Source organism: Diabrotica virgifera, chromosome 3, assembly GCF_917563875.1.
Source record: "Diabrotica virgifera virgifera chromosome 3, PGI_DIABVI_V3a".
NCBI lineage: Eukaryota > Metazoa > Arthropoda > Insecta > Coleoptera > Chrysomelidae > Diabrotica > Diabrotica virgifera.
Window position 1 is genome coordinate 117868168 of NC_065445.1, and position 17362 is coordinate 117885529.

Genomic DNA, 17362 nt, shown 5'->3' on the forward strand with positions numbered 1-17362 from the left:
ATTTTAACAAGTTGTATTCTGCTAGTTAGGTAACTACATAACCAGTTATACAGATTGCCCGTAAATCCAATAGCTTTAAGCTTGTTACACAACAATTTATGATTCACAGTGTCAAAAGCTTTGGAGAAATCTGTATAAATAGCATCCACCTGTAGTCTCCTTTCCAAAGCATCAGATATGTATTGCGTGAAAAGTAAAAGATTTGTAGAAGTTGATCTACCTGAAAGAAAACCATGTTGCTCTTCAATTAGTACATTGCATAAAGGTGTTTTAATAGAGTCGCATATTATACTCTCTAGAATTTTAGGAATAGAAGAAAGAATGCTTATTGGTCTGTAGTTAGCTATATTACTCCTGTCACCTGATTTATGAATAGGAACAATAAAACTAGATTTCCACAAACTTGGACAAATACCTGAATCAAGTGAATGAGAAAACAGAAAATATAAGGGACGGGTTAAAGTACATCTACAATTTTTTAATAGTATGGGTGGAATTCCATCAGGTCCAGAGCCTTTAAAAATGTCTAAATTGGCTAATTTTTCAAATATGATTTCAATAGATACATTACAAGAATTCAGACTCACTGTTTTTTCATATTCTAAGGTGGGCTGTATTAAATCATCATTTACTCTGTAAATATTTTGAAAGCATTGCGCAAAATTATTAACAATATCCGCACCATTATTAAGCACTGTGTATCCGCATCATTATAATACAGTAATATATTATAATACTTATAGTAGGGTGACCAAATGTCCCGTAATAACGGGATTGTCACGTTTTTTAACAATTTATCCCGGGGTCCCAAAAAAGTCTCTTGGGATGCCTATATGTTCTCTCTTTAATTCTTTAATTTCGGCATTTGTTTTCATTCTTATCTCTCCCTCTTTTGTTACATTGTGGCCCAGTATTCTGCCCTGCTTAGTAAAAACGTCTGATCTACAATTTTCATTTTTTCGTGATAAGGTTATAAATCCACTACTATTAGACATTTAGCATCTTATTGCTTAGTCAGAAAGTCCTTTTCTGCCATCACAAATCGTACAAAAGTGTAAATTTGTTTACAACTAATAGCTGTACAACAAACTCGTTTTTTAAATATTTTATTTAATTATTGAGTAATTTCCAGATACTAACATATTTCTCACATTGGGCTCTGTACCGCCATTCTTTACTATACCGGGTGGTGAATTGGAAAGCGGGCCATAGGAAACTCAATGTAAAATTCTAAGCTGTTAAATTCCTGCTTCCCTAATTATTTTACATCAAAAGTCATCAGAAACTATTTGTAGAGAATTGAATTCTCTATTGAAAACAACTGTTAATATTGTTCTATGAACAATAATTATTCAAAATTTTGTAAAAATATAATACAATTTTCAGAGTAATACGCCAAAGCTAGGCCACACACAATACAATAATGTGTATAAGATTGCATTTGTTGACAATGAATTTATTATATTAACAATTAGAACTGTCAATTTTTTTAATTATTTTATCATTTTTTGTTTAAAACACAATAAAGTTGATAAGATACCCTTAGTTAAGGAGAAAATATTAATAATAAAGATATTTTCTTCAGTCAATAATGTGCTCACTGTCAGTTAAATAGTAACGTGTGGCCTAACATACCCACACATACCTACTGCGGTAAATACATTATATTTTTCAAAATTTTGGAATGTGTTTAAATCGTAGAACAATTGTAACTTCTGTTTTTAATACAGATTTCAATCCTCTACAAATAACTTCTCATGACTTTTGATGTAACATAATTAGGGAAGCAGGAATTCAACAGTTTAGAATTTTACATTGAGTTTCCTATGGCCCGTTTTCCGATTCACCACCCGGTATACGATATTACGAATATGTGTGCCAAATGGTTCCATGACATCTCGTAACGTGACAGTTCGTAACCGGACAACTGGTAACGGACAATTCGTAACAACGACAGTTCGTAACGGCGACACTTCGTAACGGACAATTTGTAACATTCAAATTGAATTATTCTGTTTATTTTTGTTAACGTGGAAACTAAATGTTATTACAATTATAAATGAAATTATGTTTATCAATTTAACGAATCAGTATCAGGATAAACATTTTTAAGGCATTTCATATTTTGTGTTTCAGAATATAATAAAAGTATTAAAGTATTAAAAGCCATCCCTCGTATCAACTATAACGGTTGATTGAATACCCTAACTCTATAACCATTCACAAGGTTTATTATAATAACAGGTAATTATAATTTTCCTTGGAAATGTCTAAAGACAAGAAAATTGGAAATGTCTAAAGACTGTTGTTGGCCTAAATATTTCACGAATTACTTCATTATTCCTGTGTCTAGGTATATGCAAATTTAAGGAACAATAAGAGGGATAAACTTTAAAAATATTGATAAATGTTTGTACTTATGTATTTAAATATAATTTGTTTGTGTTTAAAGACTTTTAATATATTATGAAAGACAAACATAAAATGTGTTAAACATGTTTTTCCCGGTACGGATTCGTTAAATTAATAAAAATAATTTTAATTATAACTGTAATAACAGTTAATTTCCACGTTAATAAAAATAAACAGAATAATTCAATTTTGACGTTACGAATTGTCCGTTACGAATTTGTATAGTTACGAACTGTCGCCGTTACGAGCTGTCGCTGTTACGGATTGTCCTTTACCAGTTGTCCGCTTACGAACTGTCGCGTTACGAGGTGTCTGGTCACGGTGCCAAATATCTCAACAAAATATTGAAAATTAAAGCTGCAATCTTGGAACGCGTTTTCTGGGTATAGCTGATCTCTGGGTCTTAAAAAAATTTAATTAAAATTGTGGATGTTAAATGTGCTAAAACCATAATTTGCATACAAAAAATCTTTGTGGTGGTTTTACATCATTGAAACTTTCATTTAAGATAATTTCCTGTCATAATTTTGTGGGTTTGGTTTGATTCATTCACTGTATTTTACACATTTGGTAGAAATTTTGTGTTTTCCTTTACACATTTGGTAGGATGAAGATATTCAAGGTATGACAAATATAGTGGGCTATAGGAATATCATTTTGTAATCAGTGTCTACAACATATCAATGAAATAGTATAAGTATTAGTTATCAAAGTTTTAGTGTAAAAAATTGCATGTGGTTTTAAAAACAAGTAAATTGGCTACATATTTCAGGTTTGTGTAAGAAATTAAGTGTTAGTCGAGGAAATGAAGCATTTTGACTCATAATTTTTTCGTCCATCATGGATTTACTTGAAATTTTCACAGAAGGTAGGGAATAGTACAAGGATCATTTTCTATATCATGCCGCTGTACGCTAAAACCTTGGGGGTAGTTGCCACCCCATCTCGAGGGTGGGAATTTTTTATTACAGTTTAACCATGTAAGTCGATGTAAAAAGTAATTCTAAGAAAAAAATGTCTTTTACATTTTCTTCGTGAAACTAATATTTTTCGAGTTATTCGTGGCTGAAAGTTTTTCGACGGAAAAATCGACTTTTTTAGAGGGTTTTTTGAGAATAACTCGAAAAATATCCATTTAATCAAAAAAACGGTTGATATCAAAATAGTATCTTTTAGTAACACAAACGAAACTGTTTTTCTATAATATTTTTACGACCAATATAAACCGAGATACTAAAGGTTAGCTTTTTTCGTCAAATGCATAATTTGAAATAATCAAAGCCAAATAACGGGAAAACTTTGCATTTTTCCAGGAAAACATAGATGATGTTTTTCAAGCATACAATAAGATCTTAAAAAAAATAATAAAAAGTTTCTAGCATAAAAATTGAGTAACTTATGGTCAAAAAAAAGTCGGTAGGTACCTGTTTTTCTCTACGAAAAAAAAAACAGTGAAAACAACCCCCTAACTACCCTTGTAATTAAAAATTGGTCTTCGCCTTTCTGTAATTCCTTAATTATATTATCAACACACCCAGGAAGTTTGACCTATTTAAAACGCCTAATTTTAGAAAAATTGGAGTTTAAAGAAAAAAAGATTTTTTGCAATTTCGCATTTTCTATCATTTTCTTCAAAATATCTCCGAAAATACTGGAGATACGAAAAAAATGATAGACTACTAAATTGTAGCTTTTTTAATAATTAAAATTTTCTTATGCATATATTTTCATTATAATGAATAGTTAACAGTAACAGCGAGATAAAGCTGTTTAAAACATCTATTTACAAGCAAACACCCCCTTATTCGAGCCCTTTAAACCCACCTCAATTAAAAATTAAGGGATATTACGGAATTTAATTTACACAGTCTTATAACTCTTTAAAAATCCTACAAAACCGTTATTGAAAAAACTTTTTATCGCCAAAAATCAAGGAACTATATTTATAAAACTATTTTTTTTTTCGAAAAATTCGAATAGTCCCCATTTTCAATGTATAATACCACAGAAACGGTTCGTATAATAGATGATGACTAAAAAACTATTTGTATGTGTATTTTTACTCGTATTTTTGTGTAAATAAATGTTTTTGTAATTCTTTAATTCTACTTTTTTTTTCTATATAGATCTATTAAATTATCTACTTATAAAAATTGCAATGTTATTAAGGGTGGTTTTTACGGGTTGAAATATGATATTATATCGTAAAGCATAAAACAATCATTATTTAACCAGTCAAAACCAAATTTTACCTATATTAAAGTTTACAATGTTTTTATATAATTTTTGACAATAAGGGGTAATCTACACCCCTAAAAATAATCAACGCCCTTAAGCATGATATAGAATATGTATAGAATATGAAGTACAGGGTAAGATGATCCTAACCTCACATTTTTATGTAAGTTGATTCAAGCCGAAATTATTCTTTTAGGATAAGTAAATTTTTTATATATAGCTCCAACAAGGGTGGTTTTAAGAAGGGTTGAAATATTATGATATTATACCTTAAAGCATAAAACAATCATTATGTAACTAATAAGAAGCATTATAATTTTTTACAATTAGAGCTGGTTTTCACCCTTAAAAAACCAAAAGCGTACAACGGCTCAATATAGAAAATGAACTAGAGGGTGAAATGATCCTAATCCCAAATTTTTGTACAAATCGATGCTGGACGAAAAAATTGCGAGGTTTTGCCATTTTCCAGCTTCATTTCCTCGACTATATGTAATTTAAGAATTTTTTAAAATTGACAATGAAGTAAAAGCTTCTGATGCACGATCATATATTTATTACAAAATTTAAAAATTATCCAAAATGGATTAAAATTTTCTTCAAAACATTTTCGTTCTAGTCGGACCATCATCAGTGAAGCATTTCGAAAGTGAATGAAAAAAATAAAATGAAATGAATAAAAAACGAAAACTGATATGACTGAAATTCAAATAATTTATTGTTTTTGTCAAGATAAGCCTGTATACCAAATTTTATTAAAATAGAATAATTTATAATGGGTGTTTTGGATTTCTATGTCACTAAGTATACATATTTGATCAGTGTTTTCTCCGACTTTGCTTACACTGCTTAATTTTCCTGGTTTATTTTCTTCAGTTCGGTTTTTGTTTCCGTAAATGTATGCTCTGATAGAAGTGATCTAGCAGGGTTGGCGAAAACCAAGGTTTTTTCGAAAAAAACCAAAAAAACCAGGTTTTTTGGTTTAACCAGGTTTATTTGGTTTAAACCAGGTTTTTTTGATACAAAGTATAATAAGTCTAAAAACTTTAAAAATGAATAAATTATTTTATAAAATTAACTAATAAACAATGAAAAAAATGATTAAGACAACTTTTATTTTTATTTACACACACAAAAAATTAATATAACAAAAAAACATCATCAAACGTTATAATATTCAAAATAACTAAGTTCAAAAGTAAAAAAAAATAGAAATTATTTATCTTGATTTTCTTCATTTGCGGCAGCTGTAGTAAAAACTTTAAATAAAAACACCAGTTTGGAGGCTCAGTAAAAAAAAATAAAAATAAAAACCAGATAAACTAACTGGTTTTTTTAAGAAAAAAAAACAGTTGGTTTAAACCTTGGTTTAAACCAAGGTTTTAAGCATGTTGGTTTAAACCTGCCAACCCTGCTAGCATTATAAATAGCTACTCACAAGGTTTCCTTCTTATTACAATTGTTTTTGTTAACTGACTAGTGTCATTGCAGATCTCTCATTGTTCAATGTTTGGATAACCTGGTGCAACCTGAGTATATATCCGTAGCACCCCTTTTTATTTATTCTCACCAGTGTCTAACCGCTGTCTTAATTATTATGGACTAGCAGAACGTCAGGTACTAGGTAGGTGTAGAGAGTGGAAGATAACCGGGAGAACTAAGGACGAGGACCGTTCAGGGAATACAACTTAACACCTGAGATCGCCGCCCGAGGTCCTCTATTAACTACAGAGCATCGAGAGGGTAGACTACGTTTTTCCAGAAAACACGTTAATTGGTTAGAGGCTGACTGAGAATGAGTGCTACTTACTGATGAAACATGATTTTGTTTGTACAATAACGACAGACGTGTTCGTGTGTTGCGACGACCCAACGAACGATATGCTCAGTGTAATTTCTCACACACCACACACCGGTGGAGGATCCGTTATGGTGTGCAATGGTATTCCTTTGAACGCACGAACGGACCTAGTGATCGTACAAAACGGAACTGTTACAGCTGAAAGGTACATATTGGAGATCCATGAGCAGCATGTAGTACTACTCGCCCCTTATATCGGCTAAAATTTCTTACAAATGCAAGATAATGCTAGACATAACGTTGCACAGATAGTCAGAAATTATCTAGAAGATGTAGAAACTAACACTATGGAATGGCCAGCACGTAGCCCGGACTTAAATCCGATTGAAAATCTCTGGGATCTCCTTGGTAGGCGATTAAGAGCGACACCGATCCAACCAAATAATTTATAGGAAGTGGGAGAGAGGCTGATCCAGTTTTGGAGATAACTAGGCAATTAATTACAATTTCTACATTACAATTTTTTTAAAGATAAGACTTCTGAGATGCTACGTGTTCTCCGTATTATTCTATGGGTTGGAGGCTTGGACATTAAAGAAGGATGTTTCGGACAGATTAGAAGCCTTCGAGTTGTGGGCCTACAGAAGAATATTAAGAATAAGTTGGGTGGATAGAGTCACGAATATCGAGGTTTTGAGAAGAATGGGAAAAGATAAAGAGGTTTTAAATACAATTAAAGTCAGAAAACTGCAATATCTGGGACATGTTATGAGGGGCGAGCGTTATAACTTGTTACCATTAATAATACAAGGAAGAATACAGGGTAGAAGGAGTCGCGGAAGAAGACGCATCTCCTGGTTAAACAATTTGAGAGCTTGGTTTAATTGCACTTCTGCTGATCTCTTTAGAGCAGCGGTATCGAAAGTGCGAATTGCCGTGATGGTTGCCAACCTTCTTAGAGGAGATGGCACATGAAGAAGAAGAAGAAGGCAATTAATTAAGTATGGGCTGACGATGTGAGGCTGATTTACGTCGTAGAGGTGGAAACACTCATTATTAAAACTTTTTTCATATCGACGGTCTAATTCTAATAGCCCGTATCTGCCAAAAGAGGTTTTTTACAGTAGGAGGTTTTTCTGTTTTTTTTTTTACAATACTTCGTATCTTCAAAAATATTCGTATAAAAATTACAGCAATATCCCGTATCGGGAAATAGACCATGCCCTACCATGCGATATTCTGAGTACAAACTCAAATTATTATGATACGGGGAATTTCTTATCAATTTTATAAAGGGGTTATACACACGCGAGTAAGTACGCGAACTTATGGCTCGACGAACTTTTTCGCGCGTGTATCACAGCAAGTACGCGTACTTTAAGTCCGCCGAGTTAGTACGCCGTCGATCCAACAAGTTTGAAATCATAAAGGGTTGATACACACGCGAGTAAGTACGCGAACTTATGGCTCGACGACCTTTTTCGCGCGTGTATCACAGCAAGTACGCGTACTTTAAGTCCGCCGAGTAAGTACGCCGTCGATCCAACAAGTTTGAAATCTTACTCGTAACCCGTACGTGTATCACTGCCACGAGCCTCGAGCCATCATGTTATTGCGTTTAAAGTTACACTTATATTTTCACTAATTAAGCAAATTGCCTAGAAATAATTCAATCGTTTATTGTTGAAAGGAGACAAGTTACATTTTATAAGTTTTGAGAAAACCGTAAAACAGTATTGTAAGCTATATTAAATTATTTTTGATTATTTGTTTTTGAGTAAACCTAATTATTTATAGGCTGTTTTATCCTCCTGATGAAAATATTACCCTCTTATCTATGATATTTTGTTTGTTACCCACACTTTTCGATTTCGTCTTTTTTATTAGTATTAAAAATATATAATATGATAGGATACTATACGAAGTATATAATACGATAAAATTCCTAAATAGCACAAATCACCGACGGCGACCGCGATCTTTAAAACCGCGTACTTTAAGTCTGCCGTGTATCACCGACAGCGAGCCGAGTAAGTCCGCGATCTTTAAACCCGCGTACTTAAAGTTTGCGTGTGTATCACGCGCTTTACTCGTAACCCGTACGTGTATCACTGACACGAGCCTCGAGGCTCTAGCCATCATGTTTTTGCGTTTAAAGTTACACTTATATTTTCACTAATTAAGCAAATTGCCTAGAAATAATTCAATCGTTTATTGTTGAAAGGAGTTACAAGTTACATTTTATAAGTTTTGAGAAAACCGCAAAACGCTATTTTAAGCTATACTAAATTATTTTTGATTATTTGTTTTTGAGTAAACCTAATTATTTATAGGCTGTTTTATCCTCCTGATGAAAATATTACCATCTTATCTATGATATTTTGTTTGTTATGCCTACCTTGTATTAAATTAAAATAGATCAAAACCAAGTGCTATAATATCATGATTTTGACAGCTTACCACACTTATAAAAAATCAAATTATTCTTCTATTTAACAAAAACTGATCAAAAAAATAATCAAACTCTACTAAAAAACATAAGATTTCAGCAAAATTAGGTACACAGAAAATAAAAAATTTAATCACGAGGACAGTTTCCAAATTTTTTGCTACGACGGCGACCGCGATCTTTAAAACCGCGCACTGCCGTGTATCAACAACACGCCGAGTAAGTCCTCGATCTTTAAACCCGCGTACTTAAAGTTAGCGTGTGTATCACACGCTTTAGATATATTCAGTTACGGGGTTTGGTATTAGATGACCTGTATTAGAGGTTCCTAGAATTTTTTGTTTAGATCGGGGTTTTGTGTATAGATCAGTGGTTCCCAACCTTTTATGTCTGGCGACCCACCTTCTGATGTGTTTTCATATTCGCGACCCATCCCTCACCCATGATGGCTACTAGGATACGCTACTCAGCTACTGTAAGAGCCACGCCGCGACCCACCTGAAATCTGCCCGCGACCCACTAGTGGGTCGCGACCCACCGCTTGGGAAACGCTGGTATAGATGAATAAATGTTTTGTTATCGTTTGCCGCGAAAATCGGAAATTCAGTTTTTTTGCAGATACGGGGTATTAGAATGAGACCGTCGATATTCTAGTTTAGTTTTGCTAACATTATTTTTCTTAGAATTTCAGATTTTATTTTTTTTTCTCTGTTGTACCGGGTGTCCCAATAAGAATGGCTCTCGGCCATATCTCAGGAACCGTTTATAGTACAGCTTTGGGAAAAAAAAATTTATAACAAAAGTTACCTCGAGAAAAGCCTGGAAATTATTTTCATATTTGTAAGTCCACCGCTAGAGGGCGTAATTAAATGTCAAAAATTTAAAAATCAAAATTTTACAAAATTTACATAATGAAAGTTTGTTAATTCTAAAATTAATGGGTAAAATCACTAGTACAGTTTGTCAAACGTAGCAAAAAGTTTAAAAATTTCGGCGATTGTAAGATTTTCAAACTCTTCCCTACGTTTCACAAACCATATATATTATGTATTAAATTGGGTATATTTTAAATATATTAAATTATAAGCATAATTATAATAAATAAAATTAAATCCAATTAAATGGAATCGAATTGAATCGAACCGAATATCATTGAATCTTGAATCTATGAGAAATATTCACTTCTGTCGGCACTCCGCAAGTGTCCCGCTCTAATTTGTTTCCATAGCACACTACCTGTTTTCACTTTGATTTCCTTAACTTCGTTTACCGGTGACATTATCAGTTTGTTTACAATTTATACGTTTCTTAAGATATCTCGAGATAGAAAAAAGGTATCGACATGCGGTTTTCGATATTCTGTTGATAATTTGGTCTAATTTTGTAATACAGGGTTAAAAAGCATACTTGTATTTAATATTTTCCAAAGAAAACTAGATTTCTGAAAAACATAAAATAGCTCCCCCTAGCTGGCATATTACTTACTAGGCTGTTTCGTAATTATAACTCTTACATTAACGAAAAAGATCTGTTTTCAACGAGACCGAGTTTGCAAAAATCGATTAAGCAGAACCGGACTTACAGCCATTTTTCATAACAAGGTTCCCACTCACCCCCACCTCTTATTTGCAAAGGTAGAGTTACACTTGTGAAATCAAATACTCGCAGAATTTTGAGAAGAATACGATGATCGTATTTTCAGTGCCCTTTCATTATGTAAATTTTGTAAAATTTTGATTTTTAAATTTTTGATATTCAATTACGCCCTCTAGCGGTGGACTTACAAATATGAAAATAATTTCCAGGCTTTTCTCGAGGCAACTTTTGTTATAAATTTTTTTTCCCAAAGCTGTACAATAAACCGTTCCTGAGATATGGCCGAGAGCCATTCTTATTGGGACACCCGGTACATTAGCCTGAATGATGGTTGGTAGATTATTATAATTACTAATAAAATTTAGAATACATCCGGGGAAGTTTTATTTTTCATTTTTTGTCTGTTTACAAATAAAATTGAAAGTGTTGCGTTAATTTCTTGGAGATTAATGAATAAATTTTGTTTCAGCATAACAGGAAGATGGTAGCTGTCTTGGTCTGAACATTCAAGTATGATTGAGAGTGTCTCTAAAAGAGCATTCGGTGGTTCAAGCGGTACATACAACGTCCATGCCTTAGAACTGGCTGCAGCAAGAGAAAGAAAGCTTAAGACTCTCAGTATTACTGTGAAATTTTTAGATGACACCGAGCATGTTTTTCACGTTGAAAAACGCGCCAAGGGCGCTACCTTATTGGACCAGGTTTATCGCCATCTTGAGTTAGTGGAGAAGGATTATTTTGGTTTGCAGTATTCAGACAATGGCGGGTTGCCAGGGACGAGGGGTTCTGTATGGATGGTAAGATTTAATATTTTTTTACTTAGTATTATTAATATACAGGGTGAGTCATGAGGAACTGTACATACTCCTACCTCGTATGGAGGCACCTATGGGGAATTACAAATGACCATTAAAAAGTGTCTGCTCCCATTGTTTAATAATATACGGGGTGAGTTGTTAATTTTTACAGAAAATTGTATTCGTCATAATTTTTGAATGGTAAGATCGACGTGTCTCTTATTTTGGTCAATCGTTACACTGCTACTATCTAATCAATTGATTTATTCAAACTAGAAAAAAATCAGGTCCTGTCTTAAAAAATTAGATCGTTTTGTTCTTAGAGAAAATTTCACCCTGTATACGATTTTTGAAAACTCTAATAAGAATTTTACAAATTAGACAAACAGGCAATTAAAATGGCATATTTACTTTTTCCCCACACGATTGCTTAATGTTTTATTAAAAAAATCAAATTTGACTATGCCTTAAAAGTTTGGCAAAGTCAACCATAGATTTAAACAAATTATCTTTTATTACCAAAAATAATTTTTTTAACAAATATTTAATTTATAAGTAATAATACTACCACTGCTCGTGCTATGCTTTTTAAATAATACAACCCTTTTAGCAAATTTCCAGAATTTCAAAAGGGATAGGTTGTTGTGAATAATTCTAAAACATCGCCCTGTATAATATTTGTTTAGTGATTCATCGGTAGTGCCATTTTATTGAATTCTCAGAATTTTATTTCAAAAGGCAAAATAAAGTTAATTTATTTTTTAAATTAACGAAAAGAAAATACATGATGTAGAACATTAAAAATAAACGGATTTATTTACATGTTTAAGTAAATTTAAGAATTGTTTACGTACATAAAAGAACTTAAGAAACAAATAAAACAATAAAACAAAAAAAAATGTTGAGATTTATAGCAGATTTTCGAAATGAAATCCACCTGTAGAAACAGATGGTCTTTGTCGGACCATCAACTGTCTAATAGACCTCCTGAGAGTTAAGGGATTACTTCTAATAATGTTACAAGAATAAATAATGTTATCAATTAGTTCTTGTCGTGTATTGATATTTTCTCGATAAACCATTTCTTTTTAATCGACCCCATATGGAATAGTTAACAGGGTTAAAATCAGGTGATTTAGGTGGTCATGCATGTGGCTCCCGTGTCCTATCCACCGATTTCCATAAGTAACATGAAGATGTTGACGAACAGCAACTGAGAAATGTGGTGATGCCCCATCGTACATAAAGTACATACCTCGGGCGGGTACATTGGCAAGTAGATTCGGCAAAATATTTTGTAAAAATCTATGTAAGTACACAGCACCTGTCAACCGTGCATTATGTACTCAAACTACAAAAATGTCAAATTATTATAGCCTCCTAACATTCATTTAAATTTTTATACACTTAAGTGTATTAATAGTATTAATACATGGTGAGAAGATAGTGATGCAAAAAAAAGGGGAAAAATATTTGTTTTTGTTTAATTTAGGTTTATTTTTTTTTTGGCTCCTTGTTACAAACAAATATTATACAGGGCGATGTTTTAATTTATTTACAACAACCTATCCCTTTTGAAATTCTGGAAATTGGCTAAAAGGGTTGTATTATTTAAAAACGTATAGCACGAGCAGTGGTAGTATTATTACTTACAAATTAAATATTTTTCAAAAAAAAATAATTTTTGTAATAAAAGTTAATATTTTTAAATCTATGGTTGACTTTAAGTCCTTTGCCAAACTTTTAAAGCATAGTCAAATTTGACTTTTTTAATAAAAAAATAAGCAATCGTGTGGGGAAAAAAGTAAATATGCCATTTTAATTGCCTATTTGTCTAACTTGTAAAATTCCTATTAGAGTTTTCAAAAACCGTATACAGGGTGAAATTTTTTCTAAGAACAAAACGATCTAATTTTTTAAGACCGGTCCTGATTTTTTCCTTGTTTGAATAAGTCAATTGATTAGATGGTAGTACTGTAACGATTGACCAAAATAAGAGACACGTCGATCTTACCGTTTAAAAATTATGACGAATACAATTTTCTGTAAAAATTACCAACTCACCGTGTATATTAGTAAACAATGGGAGCAGACACTTTTTAATGGTCATTTGTTATTACCCATAGGTTCCTCCATACGAGATAGGAGTATGTACAGTTCCTCATGAATCAATCTATATAGAGGATTTTGCAGTCTACCAGTGACCCTAAGTAGCAGAATCCTTCCACCGATTCTATAGTTTCCTGTTGCACCTCTTAAGTTATTATTTTGTTGCATTCTTGATATAGCCGACATATATTTAGTTTTCTGGGTGTTAATCTCAAGTCAGATGTTTTCTGCGGCGTTTTTGATACGTATGAAAGCTTCAACTGCTACATTTCTGGTTCTTCTAACGATATCAATATCATCAGCATATGCCATCATTTGTAAACTACGGGTTAATATAGTACCCTTTAAGTTTACTCCCGAATCTCTCATAACTTTTTCTAACTCTAGGTTGAACAGCGTGCAGATCTCCCTGGCGCAGCCTTCTATTAGTTGTAAATGGTTCTGAAATATCCTTTTGTACACGCACTTTATATTCAAGTTTCCTCATTGTCATTTTAGTTAATTCTACCAATCCTTTAGGTATTCCAGATTCGATCATAGCCGAATGAAGGGGCATTCTCACGGTTCGATTTTAGTTTGAGTTTCAACTTTAGTGGATCAACTAAAATCGGTTAAGTTTTTGTTCACACATTTCAAACAAAATTGAAGCAATTAGTTTTAATAAAATGGGGCCAAGTGTAGTTATACGCAAGAGTATCAAATTTATTAGTAGTTTACTGATTCAGCAACTCACGAAAATTATGTTGACGGAATAAAGAACGTAAAAAACATCGTTCCTGGATACGAAATTGGATTAAAAGAAGGAATGAATGTCGTGTTTCAGAAACTCTGCTAAAAGAACTTGCTTTGGGGGATACAGAAGGATATAAACAAACATCTGAACATAACACTCTCTGGCCACTTTAAACTCATTTTGGTAATTTAAACGATAACAATTTACGCAGAAAATATTGATTCAAGTCGAATAAACAAATGTTCATACGCTTCAAACACTATTCAACTCGTCTGAAAAATGTCAAGTTGAACGATAAAGTTTGACTCGATCAATCTTTTGTTGAATCGACAAAAGTTGACCAATTAAAATTGAAACATATGTTCTCACAGCTATTATCATTCGATTTTAGTTGATCCACTAAAGTTGATCAACTAAAATCGAACCGTGAGATGCGCCTTGAGGTATGTCAGGCGTATCGTAGGAGTAAAAGCGCTAACACAGACGGGCCGACGTACGTCGACTGAACCCCCGCCGCTGAGATGTCGAAAGCGACGCATCCCTTACTATACTTTGATGCAGTGACACACACCAGGCGCTCTTAAAATTTTCGTTGCAGCGGCGTTCCCGCGACCCATCCTAGAAACCATATGTTGCCCAGTCGGTTTTACGACTTCGACGACATATCATATATGCGTGTATCGTGGTACAACACAGACGTTTGAGCTGTTTTCTAGAATGTTGTGAGTGTTGCCAAATCTTGTTTAATGATGGAAATTACAGACACCAACTATATTTTTACTTGAATTTTTTACTCCCACATCAAATTATTTTTATATGGGACTCATTGTATTTTTAATTTTTTTATTTTATAGCTTAAAGGGCAACTTAATATCTGTTTTAACCAAATGATCCCGCGCATGTGACTGACAAAAATGGCTAGACCACTCAATCCTATGTCGACGTTACACCTCGATGCATTGACTGCATATCCCTAGCCAAGTCTGTCCTTTTACATGTCTCTGGTTTTAAGCTGCTTCGACGTCGACTCGACGCGCGCCGCCTAGTGTGTCCTTGCTCTAAGAGTGTCGTACGCTGCCTTAAATTCTACGAAGATGTAATGGCAGTCTATGTCGTACTCCCTCGTTTTTTTTTAATATTTGTCCTTGTCCGTTGCCCGGTGAATTATTCTCGTAAGCATGTTAATAGTCTAAGAGCTAGTGAACCCTCCGACTAACGGTCGTCCTGTAAGACTAGAAATTTTTCTAGTGATAATTCATAGCATACCAAGGCTAAAAACCATGACCTGGCAGGCGTCAGCGGTGCACGTGTATCTACCAGGTGAATCGAAAAGTGCAAAGGACATCGCACACATCTTATGGAAAATATAATGTCACTCAAATTCAATAAAATTTATACCAATAGATTCGTTTTAAATTAACGATCAAATCTTATCATTGCGCTAACTCTCTATTTTCAAAAATAAGAGCAGAAATTGATATAAATAAATCTGAAATCAAATGGGTAGGTACATAAGTTAGAGAGAGAAAAAATATTTTAAAATACCCAGATTTTCGGTACTCCATAAATCAGCGGATTAGTTTCACTAATCCGCTTAGGCCCAGCGGGATTTAAGCTGTTATGAATAGCACTCAGAGCAATAATGATTGTAAACTAACATTTTATGGACTCCAAAAATGTGATTTCGATAAACTTTAATTGCAATTTGCGCCGTAATTAATCATAATGAAGAGTTGGCGCAATGATAAGAATTGATCGCTATATTAAAACGAATCTAATCGTATAAATTTTATTGAATTTGAGTGACATTATATTTTCCATAAGATGTGTGTGATGTCCTTTAGAGGGTAAAATAAACTTTCTCCTGTAAGGTTTAAATTTAAGTATGTGTTTGAGTAAGTCATTTAGAAGAAATGTGTACAATGACAGGCGATTCTGAAGAGCATAAGACCTTGCCAGGCGAGGGGAAAGATTAGGGGTTTTTCCTAAAATTATTTTTTTTGCATCGAACAAATTTTTTTAAAGTTTTTTGAATCATTCCAAACAGAAAAGGTCTTTAGTGATTTTTCTCTTAAGTTAATAGTTTTTGTTATATAAGCGATTGAAAATTTTGAAAATTGCGAAATCGATCATTTTTAACCCTAAATCGGACATTTATCTAAAAATTTCAAAGTTGCCAAGGTAGGTAGATATTCTTTAAATATTGATTGATGAAATCCCAAAGAGTTTTTTGCAATACAATATCGGAAACCCCTTTGTTTTTTAATTGCTAATCAAGCGGGCGCGACACTGTAGTATAAGTGAGAACGTTTGAGTTGGCATAAATTCATTATCTCGAGAATGGGCAAATTTCAAGAGCAATCCTCAGACAGGTCGATTTTTATTTTTAAATTAGGACTTTTTGGCATATATATAATACTAGTGACGTCATCCATCTGAGCGTGATGGCGTAATCAATGATTTTTTAAATGAAAGTAGGGGTTGTGTGATAGCTCATTTGAAAGGTTATTTAATTCTCTATTCACTAATATAAACATTAACATAATTATTTATACAGGGTGTACAAAAATTTTTTTTTATTAAATTAACTTTGATTAAATTTGACAAATAGAAGAAAATTTTTTTTTGTACACCCTGTATAAATAATTATGTTAATGTTTATATTAGTGAATAGAGAATTAAATAACCTTTCAAATGAGCTATCACACAACCCCTACTCTTATTTAAAAAAATCATCGATTACGTCATCACGCCCAGATGGATGCCGTCACTAGTATTATATATATATACCAAAAAGTCCTAATTCAAAAATAAAAATCGACCTGTCTGAGGATTTCTCTTGAAATTTGCCCATTCTCGAGATAAAGAATTTATGCAAACTCAAACGTCCTCACTTATACTACAGTGCCGAGCCCGCTTGATCAGCAATTAAAAAAACAAAGGGGTTTTCGATATTTTATTGCAAAAAACTCTTCGGAATTTTATCAGTCAATGTTTAAAGAATATCTACGTACCTTGGCAACATTGAAATTTTTAGATAAATGTCCGATTTAGGGTTAAAAATGGTCGATTTTGCAATTTTCAGAATTTTCAATCGCTTATATAACAAAAACTATTAACTTAAAAGAAAAATCACTACAGACCTTTTCTGTTTGGAATGATTCAAGAAACTTTAAAAAAATTTGTTCGATGCAAAAAAAAATAATTTTAGGAAAAACCCCTAATCT

At 32.8% G+C, this 17362-nt stretch overlaps 1 protein-coding gene across 2 annotated transcripts in view; it reads left to right on the top strand.

Moving 5' to 3' along the window:
• Positions 1–17362, top strand: part of LOC126881257 (tyrosine-protein phosphatase non-receptor type 4) — a 150689-nt gene that overhangs the window by 12965 nt on the left and 120362 nt on the right. For both annotated transcript variants that reach the window (XM_050645418.1, XM_050645419.1), the window contains exon 2: positions 10966–11293. In XM_050645418.1, coding sequence (XP_050501375.1) covers positions 11009–11293 — 285 coding nt within the window. In that variant the 5' untranslated portion in view covers positions 10966–11008. The remainder of the gene's footprint in view (positions 1–10965; positions 11294–17362) is intronic.